General features: G+C 38.2%; 1 protein-coding gene across 1 annotated transcript in view; it reads right to left on the bottom strand.

The window, feature by feature from the left end:
- SLC1A1 (solute carrier family 1 (neuronal/epithelial high affinity glutamate transporter, system Xag), member 1) overlaps positions 1-19059 on the bottom strand; it is a 38853-nt gene that overhangs the window by 11022 nt on the left and 8772 nt on the right. Inside the window, exons 2-6 of the mRNA XM_009581805.1 lie at positions 8565-8657; positions 6681-6795; positions 4331-4373; positions 2390-2497; positions 817-1001 (exon numbers count right to left, since the gene is read on the bottom strand). Coding sequence (XP_009580100.1) covers positions 817-1001; positions 2390-2497; positions 4331-4373; positions 6681-6795; positions 8565-8657 — 544 coding nt within the window. The remainder of the gene's footprint in view (positions 1-816; positions 1002-2389; positions 2498-4330; positions 4374-6680; positions 6796-8564; positions 8658-19059) is intronic.

The following is a 19059-nucleotide window of genomic DNA, read 5'->3' as shown; positions in this document are numbered from 1 at the left end:
CAGTGTGCTGGGATGGAAGAAAAATCCATGGAAAGGCCAGATCTGATAAGCTACTGTTAGTGTGAAACATGGATATGAGCAGAGTATTGTAGTAAATGGCACAAGGCACTCCACGTGTAGGGTCAAACTCTGGGAAGGATTGTGTGTGCTTATAGTCCTGATCCTGAAACTGTGATCTGTACAGAAAAAAGCTCTGTGAATAGCTGTGAAGTCCAACCAAACACTATCAGACGACTTGCCACATTTTAAAATTGTTTTTCCTGTCTAAGAATATTATGAGATAATATTGTGAGAATGTTGTCTCACAAAACCTATTAGCAGAAGGTAAATGATGCTCAGTTGTATTTTGCATACCATTTTGGATTTTGCTCTGTGCGGTGGCTTGTATATTAATTTATATTTCTAAAGGAACTTAGCTCCAAGGACAGCTATCCCATGAACATAATGGCTATCAGGGAATGGTGTCCAAGACTGAGAAGAGCATGCAGGTAGTAATGCTTTACAGTCCTCAAATCACTAGTGCAGTTGTACTGGTTTGATATAAACCTCTTGCAAGAATGTCTGAAAAACTCAGGTTTCTTGTGTACCAATACGAATGTTTCTTTAGTACATAGTAAGTGGAAGCCCTGTCTCCAGTTTCTTCAAAAGGATCAAAATCTGTAGAAAGGAAACTTTTTACTAGCCTTTCTTTTAAAGTTGTTTGCTGTAAAGCACTATACAAAAGTGAACGTGAAGTATGAGTCTGCTCCTACCTCTTCAATGACAAAATCCACTTAAAGAAGTTGTTAGAAAGTGCCAGTATGTCCTTGGACTTACCACATAATTATCTGAACTATTCTCATTGTAGCTTCATTCAGTGCATTGAAAAAATCCACCAGCACTTGTCCTTTCTCTCCCATTTTCCCAATAACCATTCCAAAAACAAGACAAAAGACGATCAACCCCAGCACATTGATGCCGTCGGAATACATGCCCACGATTTTGTATTCTTGGGTTTTATTCTATAAATTAGATTCAAGAGAAAAAAGTTACTATCTGAAAACACTGAATTTACTTTAAAGAGTTCTAAAATGAAAACACATTTAGATCTTTCTTTGAAAAGACACAGAGCTCTTCTCCAGTCACTCTGTTCCTTTTCTGGCAGTGCCAAGTGGGCAAGTTCAGGAATGAAGGTAGAACTAAATTGTCTTTGAAAGCTTTGTATTTTAAAGCTATGCAAGGATCTGACCAAACCCTAGCAGGGGATAAAACACCCCTTAATTTATGTTGCCCTTTCTATAGACTTCTGACACAAAGTATGGCAAGGTCTTGGTATCCACAGTCATGCCTTCAATATACTCAAGGCTTACTCCCTACTGTGGAGAACACAGCTGATGTAGAATCCTTGCAGTTATTTCTGAGCAACTCAAGGGTTTGTGTCTAGATTTAAGATGAATAGTCCATTGCGTAAGAACTGGGACAATGGTGTCCAATTTTGCCCCAAGTTTAAAAGATATTGTTCAGCTGAAATCAGTTAAATTGCATAATTTGTAGCAGAATTGGATACACATAACATAAAAATCCTCCTAAATGGGTAGATATTCACACATTCCTCTGTATTTGTGCAGTATGAACATAGAGAGGAAAGGGTGCAATTCTTCACTACATCCTGTTTCAGGATTTAATTAATAACTTTTCATATAGCCCATTACTATGAGATGAAATTTAGAAGGAGTATAATAAAATGCATATTGATTTGGTACTGTTCATAATTCTGTGTTCATATTCTATTGAATTCCTTTCCCCCTCTCCTCCAGTGTAAATCTAGGCTTTATAAACCATCAACACCCATAAGCTTTCCACACCTCTAATCAGAGGCTTGTTAAACCTCTTCATCACTTTTGTCTCCTTACATTTTTTTTGCAGAGTAACAAACTATTAATTAACAACTACCTTGATTGCTTTTTTTCCGTTAAAAAAATTTTTAGTGTGATTTTCCATTCCTTTCTTTCTGCAGTGCTTACAGTTATCTCATTGCTGCTCAAACATCTTGTGCTGATATGCATCTAGCCTTTCCACAGTGACTGTTTTCTTTAATTTCTCAGCAAATGGACAATTCATTAGCATACACATTTAATGGAGTATATGAATGGATTATTTTCTCACGTATCTATTATCTTTGGACTGCTTAATTACCAGTGGAGTCCTCTGGTGTTCTTAAACCTACTTGAAGATCCTTATAATCACCTCTAGCATTTTCTTATTAAGTTTTGTGCCCTTGCTAAAATCTATCTATGTACCATTTCCTTCCTTTTCTCAATCACTAACCACATCAACTAAATCAAATTTAATCTATGTTCTTTCTCCCCACTTCATAGATTATGAAGGAATACAACACTAAAGTTCACACCTCTGAAGCCTCTGCTGTTGTAGCGGTTGTAACAGGTTCTTCTGTAAATGTGGAGCTATTTTTATCCATGCCAGTTGTAGCTTCAACTTTTTCACGTTTGGTTTTATACTGGAAAAGTTTTTTAAAAAAAAGAAAAGCTTATTTAGAAACATGAGGAAACTGAAGAATAGACAAAGGCATAGCCTTTGCCCAATAAAAATAAGGGAAAAATGAACCAATCTGACTTGAAGGTAGCAAACATAGACAAAGACGTTATTTCCCAATTCATGTGAGCCATCACCGTTCTGTATTTCAGATGCTGTAGATCAAACAAGTAATTCACAGATAATGGGCTATGAATTCTGCTCGCCAGACTCTTGGGCGCCCTGTGGGCCTGCTGCAGTGTTGTGGGGGAGGAGATACAGCTCCTGACAATGGCAAGGGGACTTTTTGCTGGGACAAACAGCCTGGAGAGAATTGCTGACAGTCACCCCAGGAGAGGTCTGTAGAGCAGTTGCATCTGATACAACCAAACCCTGGGCAACGTGATTACCATAACTAATGCCATTAAGTAAGGCAAACAGCCATTCTCTGTGACCAAGCCGGTCACTTATTAGTCCCCTTTCCCCATATTATCAGGCTCTGAAGGTCCTGTGCATCAAGTAGATGAACCAAACAGATTTCTTCTCTCCCTACCAGCCTGGAGATTCCTGGGTGCCAGGCTGACTACTGCCCTCCCTACCGGCCTTGAAGGTCCCAGGCACCTGGCCAGCCAGGTGGTAGTGATGACCCCACCACAGAACAGGGAAGCATAACAGCACTCAGAGCACTGTCCACAAAACCAAGCAGTTACAAGTCCTAAGGGGAAACTTGGACCAGAACTGCTGCTGGACAGTGAGGCCGTGACCCCCAGTGGACAGGGACACCTCCACCATCGTCTGCTTCCTCTGAGGACTGAGGGAGTGACTCGTATTCTTTTACATGATTTTCGAGTCTAAACTATGATGTTATGTTGATGCAGCAAACCAAGGATTAAGATATGACCCAATCTGCAGAGGGTCCAGGTGATTAGAAACAGTAAGCTAACTGATGCTGTTTTAAAATCGTACTACACTGATTCTGCTTATAGAAATCCTGTGCTATTCTGATTATAAATCCTGCGCTATACTGATCATAATATCCTGTTAAGAAAATAAAACTTTAATTGTAACTATGATTTAGTGCTGTCATTGTTCTGCCAAGGATCCCTAAAAGAACCTGTCTGTCCCCTTAGTGTCCGGTGACAGCAGTTAACATACGAGAAAAAATACATGAAGGAGTTTTATAAACTGGAAATACATTCAGTGCACAGCAGGACAGTTAGCATAATTTCTTGGGAGAGGTTAACTACCTCACATACAAACATCATACAAACTGGTAGGCAGCTGCTGGGGAAGACAAGAAAGGGAAGCAGAGAGCATCCAAAAAACAGTTGATATATCTACACATAAAGATGACTGAATCTGAAGTAATCTGGCTGCCTTTTCCTTAAGATGGATCATCAGGTCTGGCAACGGACATTAGATGTGGGACGCATCGGGGTGAGGGCTAATTTATGCAGATTTCATCAGACACTGAGGCTTTTTAAGAACAAGGAAATAGATCCTCCTGGCGTGGTTCTTCTAACTCTGCCTGATACAAAAGGAAAAATCTTGTCTTATACATTGCTTGGTTTCTGCACCCAGTTCCTAAAGTGTCTTTTTGCAAAGGATGATCAAGGACTTAATAGCTGATAACAGAGTGTTTATGATAATGGAAATGAAACTAATATGCTTTAAAAAAAGTCTTTTTATGGGAGATTAAGATACTTTTGGACTTCTCAGAAATAATTCTTACCTGACATAATTTTTGCGGACATAAAAGAAGAGTAATTTGTAGTTAGCAATGAAAACTACAGTAATGAAGAGGAATGTTCAAACTTACCTGTTGAAAACAGGCCTGGACAAGGTTTTCTGGGAACATATTCCTGTTAAAAAAGTAGACGCACTTCAACACTACAGCATACCAAGAACAAGTTCTATATATAAACAAAATAATAAAATCTGCTGCTTGAAAAACAGATCAGGTGGTGTTCCTTTATCCAGAAAGCAGTGTATTTAGCACTGTCAGATATAAAGACATAAGAAATTAAGGGTACAGGACTCCCAACAATCAGTTGACTGTTTTCCTACTGTTGAATTTTCAGGCTTATTTTTCAGTATTTTTGACATTTCTGTTGGTAAGCTACTAAACCCAGTAGTTTTTTTCCTTGCTGCATCATCTCCATCATTTGCATGAGGAATACAGGAGACACCATTTTTATAGGATTTGTCAAATATAGGCAGAAAAAAAATAGTAACTTCTATAAACACTGTGCTGGAAGAATCAGATATTTGGTGTGCTCTATTGTAGTTTTGAATTCAGAAATCAATCTTGGCTGATGGAAGACTCCCAAATGTTATTCCAGGGTCAAGAACCATTTTCACACACTGAAAAATTAGGAAACTAGATCAGAAACAGTGCAATCCAGTTGTGTGCCTCCTTTCCAACCACCAACTTCAGATTCAAATGATTGCAGAAAAAAGCATTAATTAGGTATTTATTGAGTACCCAGTACAGTGCAGAAAAAAGTAGTTCATACATTGAAGCAGAAGCATATTTATCTCCCTTCCAGATCTTTCACAAACACCTGCCATTATTTTTCAAGTTTTTAAAGCAAAATTTCTTCAAAGGCAAGAGTAGTTTGTACAAGCCTGGGATTTCCTTAATCTTTACAAGACTGTCTGGATTTGAATCTTAAATCTCATGGATATAAATATGTAGGAAAAGTAAGAAATTTCAAATTCAATTAAATTTCAGATCTCAAACTCGTAATTTACAGTCCTACATTCATTTACAAGAAGTTGAGCTATAAACTGTAGCAAAACCCCAAACTACTCTGAATTAGAATTCACACCACTTCTTACTATAGGAAGACTTTTTTGTGCATGGAGCTACATCAGCCCTGTGAATAGGTGTGGAAATGTTCATGTGGAAGTTATTGGTAACAGACTGCACTACAATTCAGCTGATTGCACAGTTCCCCTAATTGATTCCTGGGCAAGTGACCATGAGGAATGAGATGAGCCATCCAAGGAGCTGCCATTCTGCTCATGCACAGGCAGGAGGGGACAGAGGCTGGGAAGAGCTCTGGATTGTGGAACATGGGGCTGTGGGGTTAACATGTAGACTGTTAACTATCTCACATACAAACCTCAGAGAAATTGAGTTATTCTCAAAGAGGTCTACTTTAATCTGTGCTGGGACAGAGATGCCCCAGATGACAGCAGACATTTGCTATTAAAGAGGACGGTGCCTTTTTCAAGGCAGATATATACATATATGTATATTTGCATGTGTATATTTTACAAATGTCAAAGAACTGTGTATCTGGAGTTGCATCTGCAAATGTCAGTCACATTTCCTGAAATAAAAAATGCTGAGAAAGCCAATTTTAGATATGTGGCAGTTGATTCTTACATGATAGATAAAGAAAAATTCTACAAAAAGAAAATAGCGGGCAGGAATAATGATACAGAACAGAGACTAATTGCAGCTGGAGAAAAAAAAGAATCCACAGAAACATTTTTGAGGGAACTACTTAGCCACTATTGGAAATGCAGCCCTTTTTTGTAATGCTTTTCTAATTCCTTAAACAAGTTAGCTCCGAAAACCTGCTCAAGTCTTCTGCAGACTTTTCTAAGGGTTTCCTTCTTCTAACCATTTCAAGTACCTATCATTTTCCAGGATGCTGATGGGGAAAGACTCATTATAAGGTTGCCTTAGATACTGGTGATGCAGCAAACTTCTTGACTGTGCAACCCTAAGAAACTTTTGCATACTGCACCTGTTACTCCGCCTCCTGCTTTGAGGAGGGGAAACAAAACACTACAATTTCAGGTGGTTGTCTATGCTGGATGACACACAAGCTGCCAGTCAGTAAACCGTCAATGTTCAATCCTTTCTGGATATTTTCTTCATACTAGGTAAATCGTGCATACCAATTTCTGCGAAAGAGGGCATTTTTGTTGTCGTTGGTTTATTAACAAAAGTCTATGGTTGAAAGAAAAATTTGTTTAACAAACTGCTTTGAATATACTCTAAAATGTCTGACCTGTTGGAATACAAGTTATTCTCTCCTTATTCATCCAAACAACATTAGAAAGCATTTTTATTGTGTTACACATCACAACTTTATTTGTATACGTTTGGACTTCTGCAACAAGGGGTATGGAAACTAAAAAAGAAACCTCACCTGATCAGATCCAGCATGGCATCAACAGTACTAACTTCTGGGGTACTGCCCACTCTGTCGATCTCATTTGCTGTTTGAGGCACTCCGGGTTTAATGGTCACAACTAAGACAATCCCTGCAGAAGGAGAATCAGAAGAAGAGCTCACAGTGCAAGCAGAGGATTGGTGCATCCTGCCTCAGTGTATCCTGTATAGCTAAATTCTTTGTGAGCTAAACTCACCAAATGCTTTCCCTGGGTGCTCATGCAGTACTGTTCAGAAAAGAGAAGTCTACAGGTGGTGCCCTTAAACACGTGCGTTCCCCCAACACAGGAGCTACTTGCGGCTTTGCCACTGGACTTGGGTACTCTAGCTTTGTTTTCCATTGTATGGTACTAAATCACTACTGCTCAGCAAGAGGGTAAATTACTTCAGCTGGGCTTCAGCTGAAGTGTTCTGCAGCTTTTGCATGGTGATATTTTGAATTGCTATTTACCTTTTCCTTTATGCAGCTCTTCTTGTTACTCGTTTTCAGATATGAATACAAGAGCGTTGTCCTGTGACCCCAAAGTAAACAGGATGTTTTGGTAAAGTTAGTTAGCAATAAAGTTACATAAGAGAAGGGCTTCAGAAACAGACTGAAATAAAAAATTATGGCCAAGAAATACTAGCTTTGACCTTGTGAATACTGAAATCAATGACAAATTTCCCATTTACTTCAGTGGTTTCATTTTAGGCATTTTTTCTATTATATGAAATACTAGGTCTTTCCAAATGCACATTATTTTTTCTTTTTTTTTTTCCTCCCCCAAATCCAAACAAACCTAAAGCAAATAAAACCACTAAATCTCAGTTTTTGTGTAACTCTGCACAATGAAACAAGTAATATCATAGTATCATAGAATAGCCGGGACCTCTGGAGGTTGTTTGATTTAACCCCTCTATCAAGGTAGGGACAATTTCAAAGTTAGATACATATTAATGTTAGTCTTTATTAATTTTCCTCACTATGTATTCACCGAAAATTCCCAGACAAATGAGACAACCTGAACAGTGTAAGTGCAGTGATATATTATTCTCAATGATGCAACCTCTAGAAATTTATCTGGCCTTGTATGTCTGCATGTGATTCTTTTTCTATTGTTAAATACTACTTTGCTTTACAGGTAGGCCACATATGATGTACATTTTGTCCTTCAAATAAATATGTTTCTTTTTCATGGGTGATACCTAGGCACAGTATTCACTCAGGCTCAACAAAATACAAAGACAAGCCACAAACTACCTGACAGGTGACAGAGGAGAGTTTAATTTTATTTCTTATTTAAGAAGGCAGGCTGAAGTTTAAGCAAATATGGAAGATTTCAAGGCTGCTTGTAGGGAATGAACTTCCTGCAAGAGAAGATGTGGACTTCAGAGAGGTAGGAGTGGACCCTGGCAGTGACAGAGGGGACAAAAACCTTTTAGGAAGAAAATGAGGTGACAAGGAAAGCGATATTTTCTGTCATTCTTTCAGGTGAGACACATCATACATTCTCGCATCTGAGAATCAGCGACAATCTATCATTTTGCTGTTGAGGAAATTCAGTAGTTTAGGCTGCCCTTTGATGTTCATTCAGCTTTCCCACTGCTGGTCACCGTTTACCTAAGCAGACAGTCCCTAATCTTCCCTAAGCTGAAATGTATGGCAAAATTGCCTGCGGCTTCATACTGGATATGAATACAGCCCAACTGTGAACAGCGGGACTAACTTCTCCCTGTGTCTGGCTAGAAGTATGTCAAGATGTTTGGCATGATTCCTGTCTCTTCTCCCCATCTTGTCTTGGGAAATTAGTAATGTCACAGTGCTGTATACTCGCAATTAGGTGATGCTGAGGATTTTAAAAGTTACAGTATCACAGAGTACCTAGTATTACAGCAATGACTGTAGTGCAGAAATAATATATGACTGCTCGCAAACCAATCCTCCCAGAAACGCTGGAATCCAAAGCAGCAACACCTGCAAAAAGAACCACAAAAACAAAACACTGAAAAATAGTCTTAAAAGAAACTTGTTATTTTTGTAGAGACAATTATTTAATGTCTCTTATTTCTATGCAGGAAATTTTTCCTTATTCAAGGTGTTTCTACATACCTAATTGCCAGCTGCACTTCTGAAAAATGTCTATAGCAGACCAACATATTTTCTTCTGGTTTTTGCAAAAATCTGGTTTCCCTGGATTTTTCTAGGAAAAAGATAATTGAGCTTTTCTGATTCCCTGATGTTGGTGATGAATTAGACTTCTTTGGTTTATGAAAGTATGTTACAATTTCTTTCCATATTCACTTAAATAATAGCTTCACTTTCTCCAGATCTGCAACATTTTGGCTTTAAAACTAAACGCCATGGGAAGGGAGCTGCTCGGGGCTGTTACTCTAGGTTGCGCTAAGGCACACACAGACAAGTAAAGCTCATTCCTAGCGGGCTCGCCTTTATTAACAGGTTTAGTTTTTTTTTTTAACTAAAGCTTTTCTGAAGTTCTGGGCTGTTCCCACTCCTCTCCTTGTACCTGTCATTGCCAGAAACGGAGGGCAGTTTTTTAATGGACGTGGGGAAAGTGCTGAGGCAGGTGTTATACTGAGGTCAACTTAACTTCTGGCAACAATATTATATCAAACTGTCATGAAGTATTTTTTAATTGTTTAAAAGATTTACGGTTATAGCTGTACACATACAAATCAGTAACCAGGGCAGAATGAGCATTGTGACTGTAAAACTTGACTGTTTATAACCACACTAGTTAATAATTTACTGCTATCTCTTTATTACACATTTGTGATCCATTTATATTTTTATGTTTATTGAGTCAGATTATCAAAGTCCAGCCAGATTCCCTTCTATACGAAAGCAAAAATATCATGAGGATATTTAACCTCAGAGAAGCATGATTTTGCAGGAAAAAAAAAAGTTTCAAAACCTAAGGAAGAAAAATGAAAAGATCTTTCTGACACAAATGTAACTTATTGATCTTTGAGCTCATAAGGGATCTTAGCAAGCATACTTTAACCATGTGTTGATGTCTCTTTCAGAAGGTGTATTAACAGCAGTAACAACTTGTGCCTAGTGCATTCATATAATGCCTTACTTGTTCTGTTAATTGTTATTCAAAATACAAACAGTACTGGGACGGGAGCATGAAGGTTATTTTATTTCATCATCTATTTGATTATTTTGGGGTCTTCCACGGGACGGCATATCATCAGACTGACTACAGAAGAACTACATATACCTGCAGAAATCATGATGTAAAGACTATCATCTCACTTGTACAGCAAATAAGAATAATAAGAGAACTATTCATATGGCAAGGGAATACAGACCAGTGCACAGAAAAAAGCAATGCCACAGCTATTACAGGAGGCTGTGAGCACTAAGGATATTGTTTGAGGCAAAAACAACAGAATGTTGTTTTCATTTCTCAGCTTGGGAACTAGGAAAAACCAGGTAGAAAGGAGGACTGTTGATTGCTGTGGGCTCAGCGATGGAAATTATGGCAGTATGAACTTTTGAGAATGGATACTAATAAATAATGGGTTCTGTGGACAATAGAAGAGCTGGTTTCAAAAGCTGTCAGTGTTGAAACTTTTGTACCTGATATATTAACTTAGAAGACTTTACATCATGTTTTCAAAAGACCACAAACTGGTATTGCCGAAGTTCCATATCTTTTAATGAAAAGTTCATAAAAATTAGAAATCATGCAATTTTATTCTAAAACTTGTTGTATGTCAATGTCAAGTATGTCAAGACTGTCAATAGCGGTTAGATAGACAGTGGAGGTAAGATAATAATCTTTTCGTGGGATGGAGCGCTTCACAAAGTTTGCCTTAAGATTTTTTTGCCTGACAGTCTTGCTGACCCAGCCAAGAGCTTAATAATCATGCAAGGTTATTTCCTTGGAGTATGTAATTATAAAGATTCTACAATTAGTATGACATGAAGTTCCTGTAACAGCCATTCTGCTGGCTCCAAATGAAATCCCTTTGCAAACTGTTATGCTCACTAGAGTTACAGAGGTATAATTAAGGGCAAACTTTGCCCCTGCGTTTTTAAACTGGATAATGATCCCGTTAGTGAGTGAGCTGTGCTAGAATTCAGCTTGTGCTTCCACTGTCATGTCGGTACTGCTTTGCTAGTAGCTATAAAAACACGCAAATCAGTCAGGCAGACATGACTGAATAAGTACGAGCATGCACTGAGGATGACAGGTGTGGTGGGTTTTTTTTTTAAATTGCTGTATTCTGAAACAAAACTGCATTCAGGATTATGCTTCCATTTAGAGAATGAAGTAGCATTCACTACAAGTGCCACAGACACAGGTTTGCACTGGGTGCTTTATGCTGCTAAGCTGCTTTTTTTCATGTTAGCTTGTTATGCATACGAAAACACAATACATAAAAATAGATTTCCCTCCAGATACAATCTACTGTCATTAGTGAGCAACTGATAATATATTATAATTGATAGCTACTGGCCGCCTTCTCAAGCCAACTGAAAATTAAATTTCCTTTGAAATAACATCACAGCTTTATAATTTCTTTGGGCATAACTGAAGGAGTTAATGGAAGATGTATTAAACAAAGCATACAACTAACACTGATTTCAGTTCATAAGAAAACTTATTTCTCGAACTAAGATGGCACACATGCTACTCAAAATGGGAAGCCTGCAGTGTTGTAAATAAAGATAGGATCACAAAACCAGTGTAATTAAACTTGGGTATCTACTGTGGATTACCACTAAACTTCTATAGCTATTTCATTTGCTCTTTTCCTCCCTCAGCCTATCCCCAAGTTTTAAATTGTTCAAACAGGTTGAGCAGATAAACTGTAAATGTAGTCCACTGTACAGAATTTAAATAGGCATGGTGGATTCTCCTCCATCCCTGGGCATTTCAAAACTGCAGTATTTTCCTACAAAAGATGTTCTAATTCAGCTGCAGCCACTGAAGCATGGAATGCAATTCTGTGGCTGTGATACACAAGTGTTAAGGGAGATGATCACAAAAGACACCAACTGGTGTTAAGATCTGTTAACCTATCTATCTCTCTGCCCATATTATTTTAGCAGAACAGAGTTAAGGTTTTAATATCTGAAGCCAAATTTTGGAATCAATTGCCTAGTCTTCTGCAGTTCACCTTTCATGTTTTCAATGTTACAGTCTCAAAGCTCTTTGTACTGTTTTTCTCTTTTTGCCCAATTTTCTCTAATTTGTAAGACATACACTTGTAAAAGAATAAAAAAGGAAACAATCAGTGAAATCAAGTCTTTCACATCTTCTCTTTCTTGTCCCAGGACATCAAAACCCTACCAAAATGAAATGCTGTACTGTATATGCACCTTTTTTTGAGGAAAGGATGGGAGGATAAATAGTAAGTTAATAATTAAGATGTTAATAATTTTGTTTGACAGAGTATTAGAAGGCATCAAAGCACAACAGGGGTGAGGATGGTACAGAACCCTCAGCAGATCAGAAGCAGCACATAGAAGATATGTAGACATCTCATTTTAAATGCTGGGGAAAAAAGGAACACTCTAATCCAGCTGTTCCTCACATTGCAATAACTTTTTTTTCATTCTGTATATGGTCTTTTTTTACTTGAATCTTTTGGTTGGTTTTGCCAGGAAGCCTACCAATTTAATTTTCTTTTATTTTTATAGCTGTTATTTTTGCTCTATTACTAGAGCATTCCCAGGACTTTCCTCTTTAAAAAATAACCAGAAAGGAGGACAATATTGTGAAACTTGCAAAAAATCAGAAGTATAAAAATGTAATTATTGCAACTGACCAGTTTAATCCTGTGTTGTGTTCATCTACTGATTTTTGCATGTGGAATACATTGTAACAGCCAAAGTTAGAGAAAGACACATAGCTTCTCCAACTCTTACTTTAGAACCTGTGTCTACCTGGTTAAGTGCATCAAACCGAGAGTCCTGTTAAGACTGGATGATAGCACCATTAGTCATCTGCAACTTTTCAAGTCCCTCTGAAATTTCCTTCATAATCTTGTTCTGTTGTACATATTTAGAACCGCTTCACTGAAATGCTACTGTATAAAGCTACTTTACCTAAGGGAATAGTCTGACTTAAACAAAACTGATCCTAAATATGAAACATGGTGTTCCAGAAATTTTTACCAGTAGCCATTGATAAAAGCATGAATCATTCTTTCAGTTTCTCACAGACTTAAAAAAATGACACTGTAGTATTAGATAAGGTTGCAACTTCATAAAAGACCAATATTTACTTGCCTATTTTCTCCCTGACAAGAGTGATGTTTTTTTCCATTTTGGTGTCACAGGGGAACAGAGAATGTTCCTAAACAAAGCTATAATTTTGAAAGTGCTGGAGAAGTTATAATGAAGTCTTGAAAAATCACTGAAATGTATGTTTCAATGCTACTGACACTGTTGAAGCTTCATGCAAATCCAGGAAATTGATTTTCTAAACTTTTTGTGATAAACACTTGTCTTTCTTTGCCTTGCTGCTTAGAAAGGTTGTTTTGGAACATTCTGAACACAAACCAGTCCTCAGGTTTTCTTTCTTTGTCCTCTCTTCTGCCGCTAATGACAACTCCACTCCTATTAAATACAGGAGTGCCTTTGCTCAACTGCCAACAGAGTCAACCTCTTTTCACTGCTTCCAGGTTGATCTACAGCTTTCTTATTGTTTCCCAGTAAATGTAATAAAATTCTCAATTATTTTTGTACTTCCCTTTTAGTTTTCAAAAACAGTTACTCGGGTCTTTGGGAACACAAATAATGCATAATGCTTCAGGTAAAAGAAACCAAGTAGCTAATGAAAAAAACTCTGCAGGTATTGGAGTCAGGTAAACCATTCAGACAAATTCATAGTCACAAACCAGCCCTGTCCACCACTCCCAAATGGTCCCTGAAATTTGAAATACCCACAGGTTTTTGATGAATAAAAATCCAGCTGAGGTCTTTCAAACCCTTTCAAACCTGCACTAGTGTACCAGCGAAAGTGCTGTGGTGCAGTATAATTATGTATCTCTGCTTCAGGTAAAGTATTGTGGACTTTGTAACAAATCCTCACATTCACTATGTCTGATGCATTTATTCCAAAAATAGGGAATTCCTACTTTCTTCCTCTCCTGACACAGCAGTGGAAAGTGCCACCACCAACTAGCTACATTGCAATGTAGCAATTTCAAACTATTTGTAAGGAAACATCTTTCATCACTGTGTAACTAGATTGCAGACTGTGTTGTCTTTGAGTGTTGCTGAGGCCAAGAGCTAAGTAGGGGACAGAGGTATTGAACCTCTCCAGAGGCTGCAGAAATACCCAAAATCACAGCAGTTAATGTAATGTGAAAGATAAAGAAACCAGTTTCAGTTTATAGCAATATTAAGCTACTAGACTAGACTAAAACCTCTGTGATGTGAAATTATTCTGCATCTGGATATTAGAAAGCTTCTTTATCTTTCGCGGAAGCTGGCCAATTAACACAGACTTAAGAGCTGACAGCAGTTCCTAAGGGTCAACTTATAAAATCAGGTAAAAAAATCAAGTACTCATTAATATTAATCTTTTCATTTTATTTAACGGAATGCAGGAGAGGGAACCACTTACAGTGCATCAATAAAACCTTCAAAGATGTTGAAAGGTTACCACCCCATTAGCTCCCCCTCCTATTTTGTTCCTGCCTGTTGGAATGACCTACATTTCCCACATAAAATAGAAATTTTACGCTGCTATCAACATTTGGGGAACCTCATAATAAAATCTATTATAGAACTACATTTTTATACAGCATGGAGTGGATAGCCAAGTGACTGCAGTTGCTATCATCACAGAAAAATTACCAACACTTGTGAGATCTACAGTCCGGGGTAGAACACTTGCTCTGTACTACAGGTACTAACCCTGGTCAAAAACTAAAACTACGTGATCCATGAATTATAGATTTTTTCCTCCCTCTGAGATGTGTACAGTTGAGATAAATATTTTCAACTGAAACAAGCAAATCAGTGCCCAACCTGATTAAAAGTCAAGTGAACAAAATGCTCTCTGTACAAGATGATACTGCACTGTGCTGTTGTGTGGTTTGTACCAGTGTTCACTTTGGAGGCCTGTACAAATCCACACATGTCCAAATGGCTTTGGCACAAGGTATAACACTGTAATTCTAGAGTTGTTCTCTGTGCCTCATTAATTCTGTGGTCCTGTGAGATCTGGGGGTGAAAAGGGTTGCATTAAAGACTGGAAACAATCGCAGGGCTCTTCTGACTTACAGTGATTATCATCTTTCTGGTTTCCTAGGGGATAACTCCTACATCCTGAGAGTTTGTCATACCTTGCTACAGAGGTGTCCCAACTGAGCACAAGGATTTATGCTTCCAGGTGTTCTTTTTCAATACATTATAAAAGACTACATCTACAATTTGGTGCTGTGATCGACTCTGTTCAGCAGCAACAATCCTACCTAGACACCTTGGCCTTTTTTTTTTTGCTGCTCTACAAATTTCAGTGTCATCATCAAGTGCATCTCCTGCAGTACTTCCCAGCTGTTCTCAAAGTTTCTGAAGATCAGTGGAAACTGACAGGATCTGTTTCTTCCACCATCTCACTTCATCTGCATGACAAATTGATCATTAAGGATAATCAGCAAAAGGCTGGGCTGTTTACCTCCCTTTGCCAACATTGCTACACTTGATGACCCAAGCCGTGAGTTTTCTCTGTACAAGGATCGATGCCACTTAGGCAGCTCCTAGCACTGGTGGCAGTCTCTTCTGCTTAAGTGTGACTCAGTGCCAGAGAGAAGAGTCTGGCTCAAGGGCCTTCTGTGATCACTCAACTGCCAGCCATTCGTAGTTTTCTCGATTAGTTTTAGGAGCAAATCACATTTCTGAGGAAAAATAACTGAAGTACGGCGCACATCAACTGTACACAATTCTCTCAGGGTTCTGATATCTAATTCACTATTATAACAAAAATATAGCAACAAAAGTTCCTGAAGAGTAGAATGCTGTGGCTTTTACACCTTCTCATCTATGACTAAGATATTGATTCAAGGACAAAATGCATTTCTAAAACCGCTGCAAACTGCCATCAGCCTTACTGCTTTAATTGACGATTTTCTGCAGATGCTAGAGGAAATTCTCAACTTCTCCCAAGTGTACATGTTTTAATTCTTTCCTTCCATCTTGGCTCTTCTGGCTGTAATGTGCAGTCACTAGGTCATAGAAGTGATACGATGGATAGGATAGTCAGGTCCATTTAAAAATTTTTTACAGAATGTTGCAACAGACATATGAAAACAGAAAAACATAGGAGAATCTTAAAATGCATATAGAGAATTTCAGTAAGCAATCCTTCTAAGAGGAGCACAATGTTTTATATAAAAATAGCAGTGTTGTTTTATTGCCAGGGGTGCACTATGTTATGTGTTGTTGCAAAAATGTAAGATTTACTTTTCAAAAAATTCCAGGGGGAAAAAAAAGAATGAAACAGTGCAGACACGGTGCCCTTGATACATGGATAGCCGTCTGAAATGAAGTTACGTGGCTTTAAAAGATGGAGCTGGGAGTGTTTCTAATTTAAGACATGAGCAGTATCAAAATTTCAACTGCACCTGACTGTGGTATGACCTCTCCATTCTAATTTGTTTTTTTGGAATGTCATTTACCTCGTACTGACCGTTCTCATTTAACCCTCTGATCATCACAGAGCTGGTGGTCAAGTCATAACAGCAATCTTTCTTAAAGGCAAGTGACCATTTTGAACTGGTTGCCATACTTTTTTTCTACTTGCAATGGGAAACACTGCTAATACTGAAACTGTATTTGGCCTATATCTTCAGAAGTGACACATGATTTTTGCTTGAGGAACTGAACATCAAATTCTAGCTCCAGTGTTGACTTGTGTAGCAAGCTTAATGCTTATTTTCTTATTTCTCTATGTGTCTAAGAGAATCCAAATTTGCATTCTTGTTCCATCGGCCACTGCCAGCTCTAATCAGCTACTGCCAGGAAAGGAAGGAATCTCACTCATGTAAGATTAGATTTCATCCTACTCCCATGTAAATTTTGTCATTGTTTGATAGTTGGGTGAGGGATACAAGTGGGAAAGTTTCCTTTTCACAGCAGGGAAAGGTGTTCTTTGCTGTCCTATGAATTTGAGACAGTTCATAAATACGAAGTCAGATTTGGAGAGATCTTTGTGCTCAAAGTGCCTGGCATCACCTATGCAGTCTCCCTTGTGACTCATCAGTCCACAGCAATTCTTCCTAAACAGGGACACATGTTGGGAGTCACACTCCCTGAGACTCAGAAAGAGTATGAATAGACTAAATGTTAAATTTGCCAACTAATCTGAACTTTTTTCACCCATCCAGTCTCTTGGTGATGTGGCTATATCCACTTTGTACGTCTGCTTTTGCAAGGCAATCCTACCACTACCTCTTCATTTCCTGTGCGAAGAATGCTCCTCTCAGGCCTTCTGAAAAACAAGGAAGAGTACCAAAGCCAGCTGTCCTCTGTCCTTTTGTCCTTGGCCCAGTATTTCCTTTGTCCTTGGCCTATGCTCACCTTTTGAAGGGAAAACCCTGCTGTATACACTTCATACAATAACAGCTGCAAGGGGAATCACCGTAACACTGGTGAATTCAGAGCCCATACCTTATTGAAACCATCTTTGACTCATCTGTGATTCTTCCCTCTTCCCGTTCCAGACTCTGATTCTTTTTTTCTCCCATTCTGCCCTTTTAGTTGGAATGGTCTTGTAGTAGAAGTTTACCCTGACTGTGATTAATCTCCTGAAAGCTCACTTTCTTCATATTCTCCCTGAAATCTAAGTTTACAAATTAGGTTCAACAGGAATTACTGTTGTTTCCTTCCAAAGGCTGATCGGTGAATTTTTTGCTCTTTTTCCCTTTGCTCTGTGGAATTCTCTAGTAAATGCAATACCGCATCCTTTGCATATGAAAAAGGCTGTCAGGACCAAACAAGTAATTCACAGCTGTCTATTGAAATACCACCCACACTCAGGACTTCAGGAAGCACGATTCTATGCACGACTGCACCATTCAGCTGAGACACAGGACTCAGATGCTGCTATCTGTTATTACCTGTAGATCATTCTCAACCATCTTTCACTTGACATTCATCTCATATAATTTTATTTTTTCCTCCTGTTTACTGTGTCATGGGGCTCTGAATTACTTTTTGTATCTAGTCTTCCATTAGCTAACCGAATGGCATACATAGCTAAGTCTCATTAGGACGACAGTTCTGACTCCGATGTCGGCTGAGAAGATGAGGTAAGGAAGAAGCTATGGCAAATGGAAGCCCCAAAGACACTGTGATACACAGTCTCTCAAATGAGATTTTTGGTGACCCACCACCTCTGTCTTTAGTGTTTGTTACTAGAAGTCTTCCATTCCTATTCTGTCAGACCATCTATAACAGCAGTTATCCTGTCTATTCAAATTTCATTGTTACTTACTGTAAAGGAAGAGGATTTCTATGACAGCTTGTTGCAATTACCTTTTCAATAGACTTGATAGAAATGTAATTAATCTCTCTTCTTTGGAGCAAACGATTGTTATTCTACTAGGACTGTTGTGTAAATGCAACAGAAGAATGTCTTACAAATGAACTGAAAAAAAATAGCAAATTTGGTGGCGGGGGTGGGAGAGGTGGGGAGAGAGAGAGAGATGTATGCAGGTAATAAATAAGCATCTGGCAGTGCTATTTAAATACCACAAAAAAATTTAAATCAGAAAATTCTCAATTCCTACTTCAATGATCTAGTAAGACTACTGGATTAGCAAGATAAATATTGGTCTTCTAACTTTGAAGAGGCACTGAAAAAAGATTTTTTTTTTTTTTAAGAAACAGACTAAAGCATGGAATGCAATAATAGTTATAAAGAATATTCCAAATACTGAACGGGGATGTCCTGGATGATTTAGGATGGGGTTGAAAAAGTAGTTGTTATGAACCTTTCTAAATACCAGATAGAAAGGAAGGAATAAATGGGAAATTAATAGTTTATGGCAATGAAAGCAACAAAATCAGTATAAAATGGAAGGCAGTTCAGGTAAGATGTAAAGAAAAATTTCTGACCCTGGATATCAGTTTGCCAAGGGACTATGGCGCTGCCCTGTAGGCAGTTGGTGCAATCAGAGTAGTTGTTATGAACCTTTCTAAATACCAGATAGAAAGGAAGGAATAAATGGGAAATTAATAGTTTATGGCAATGAAAGCAACAAAATCAGTATAAAATGGAAGGCAGTTCAGGTAAGATGTAAAGAAAAATTTCTGACCCTGGATATCAGTTTGCCAAGGGACTATGGCGCTGCCCTGTAGGCAGTTGGTGCAATCAGCATTGCAGCAT

This window comes from Fulmarus glacialis, unplaced genomic scaffold, assembly GCF_000690835.1.
Source record: "Fulmarus glacialis isolate BGI_N327 unplaced genomic scaffold, ASM69083v1 scaffold3900, whole genome shotgun sequence".
NCBI classification, from domain to species: Eukaryota; Metazoa; Chordata; class Aves; order Procellariiformes; family Procellariidae; genus Fulmarus; species Fulmarus glacialis.
Note: the sequence above shows the minus strand (reverse complement) of the source record. Positions and strands in the feature narration are given on the sequence as shown.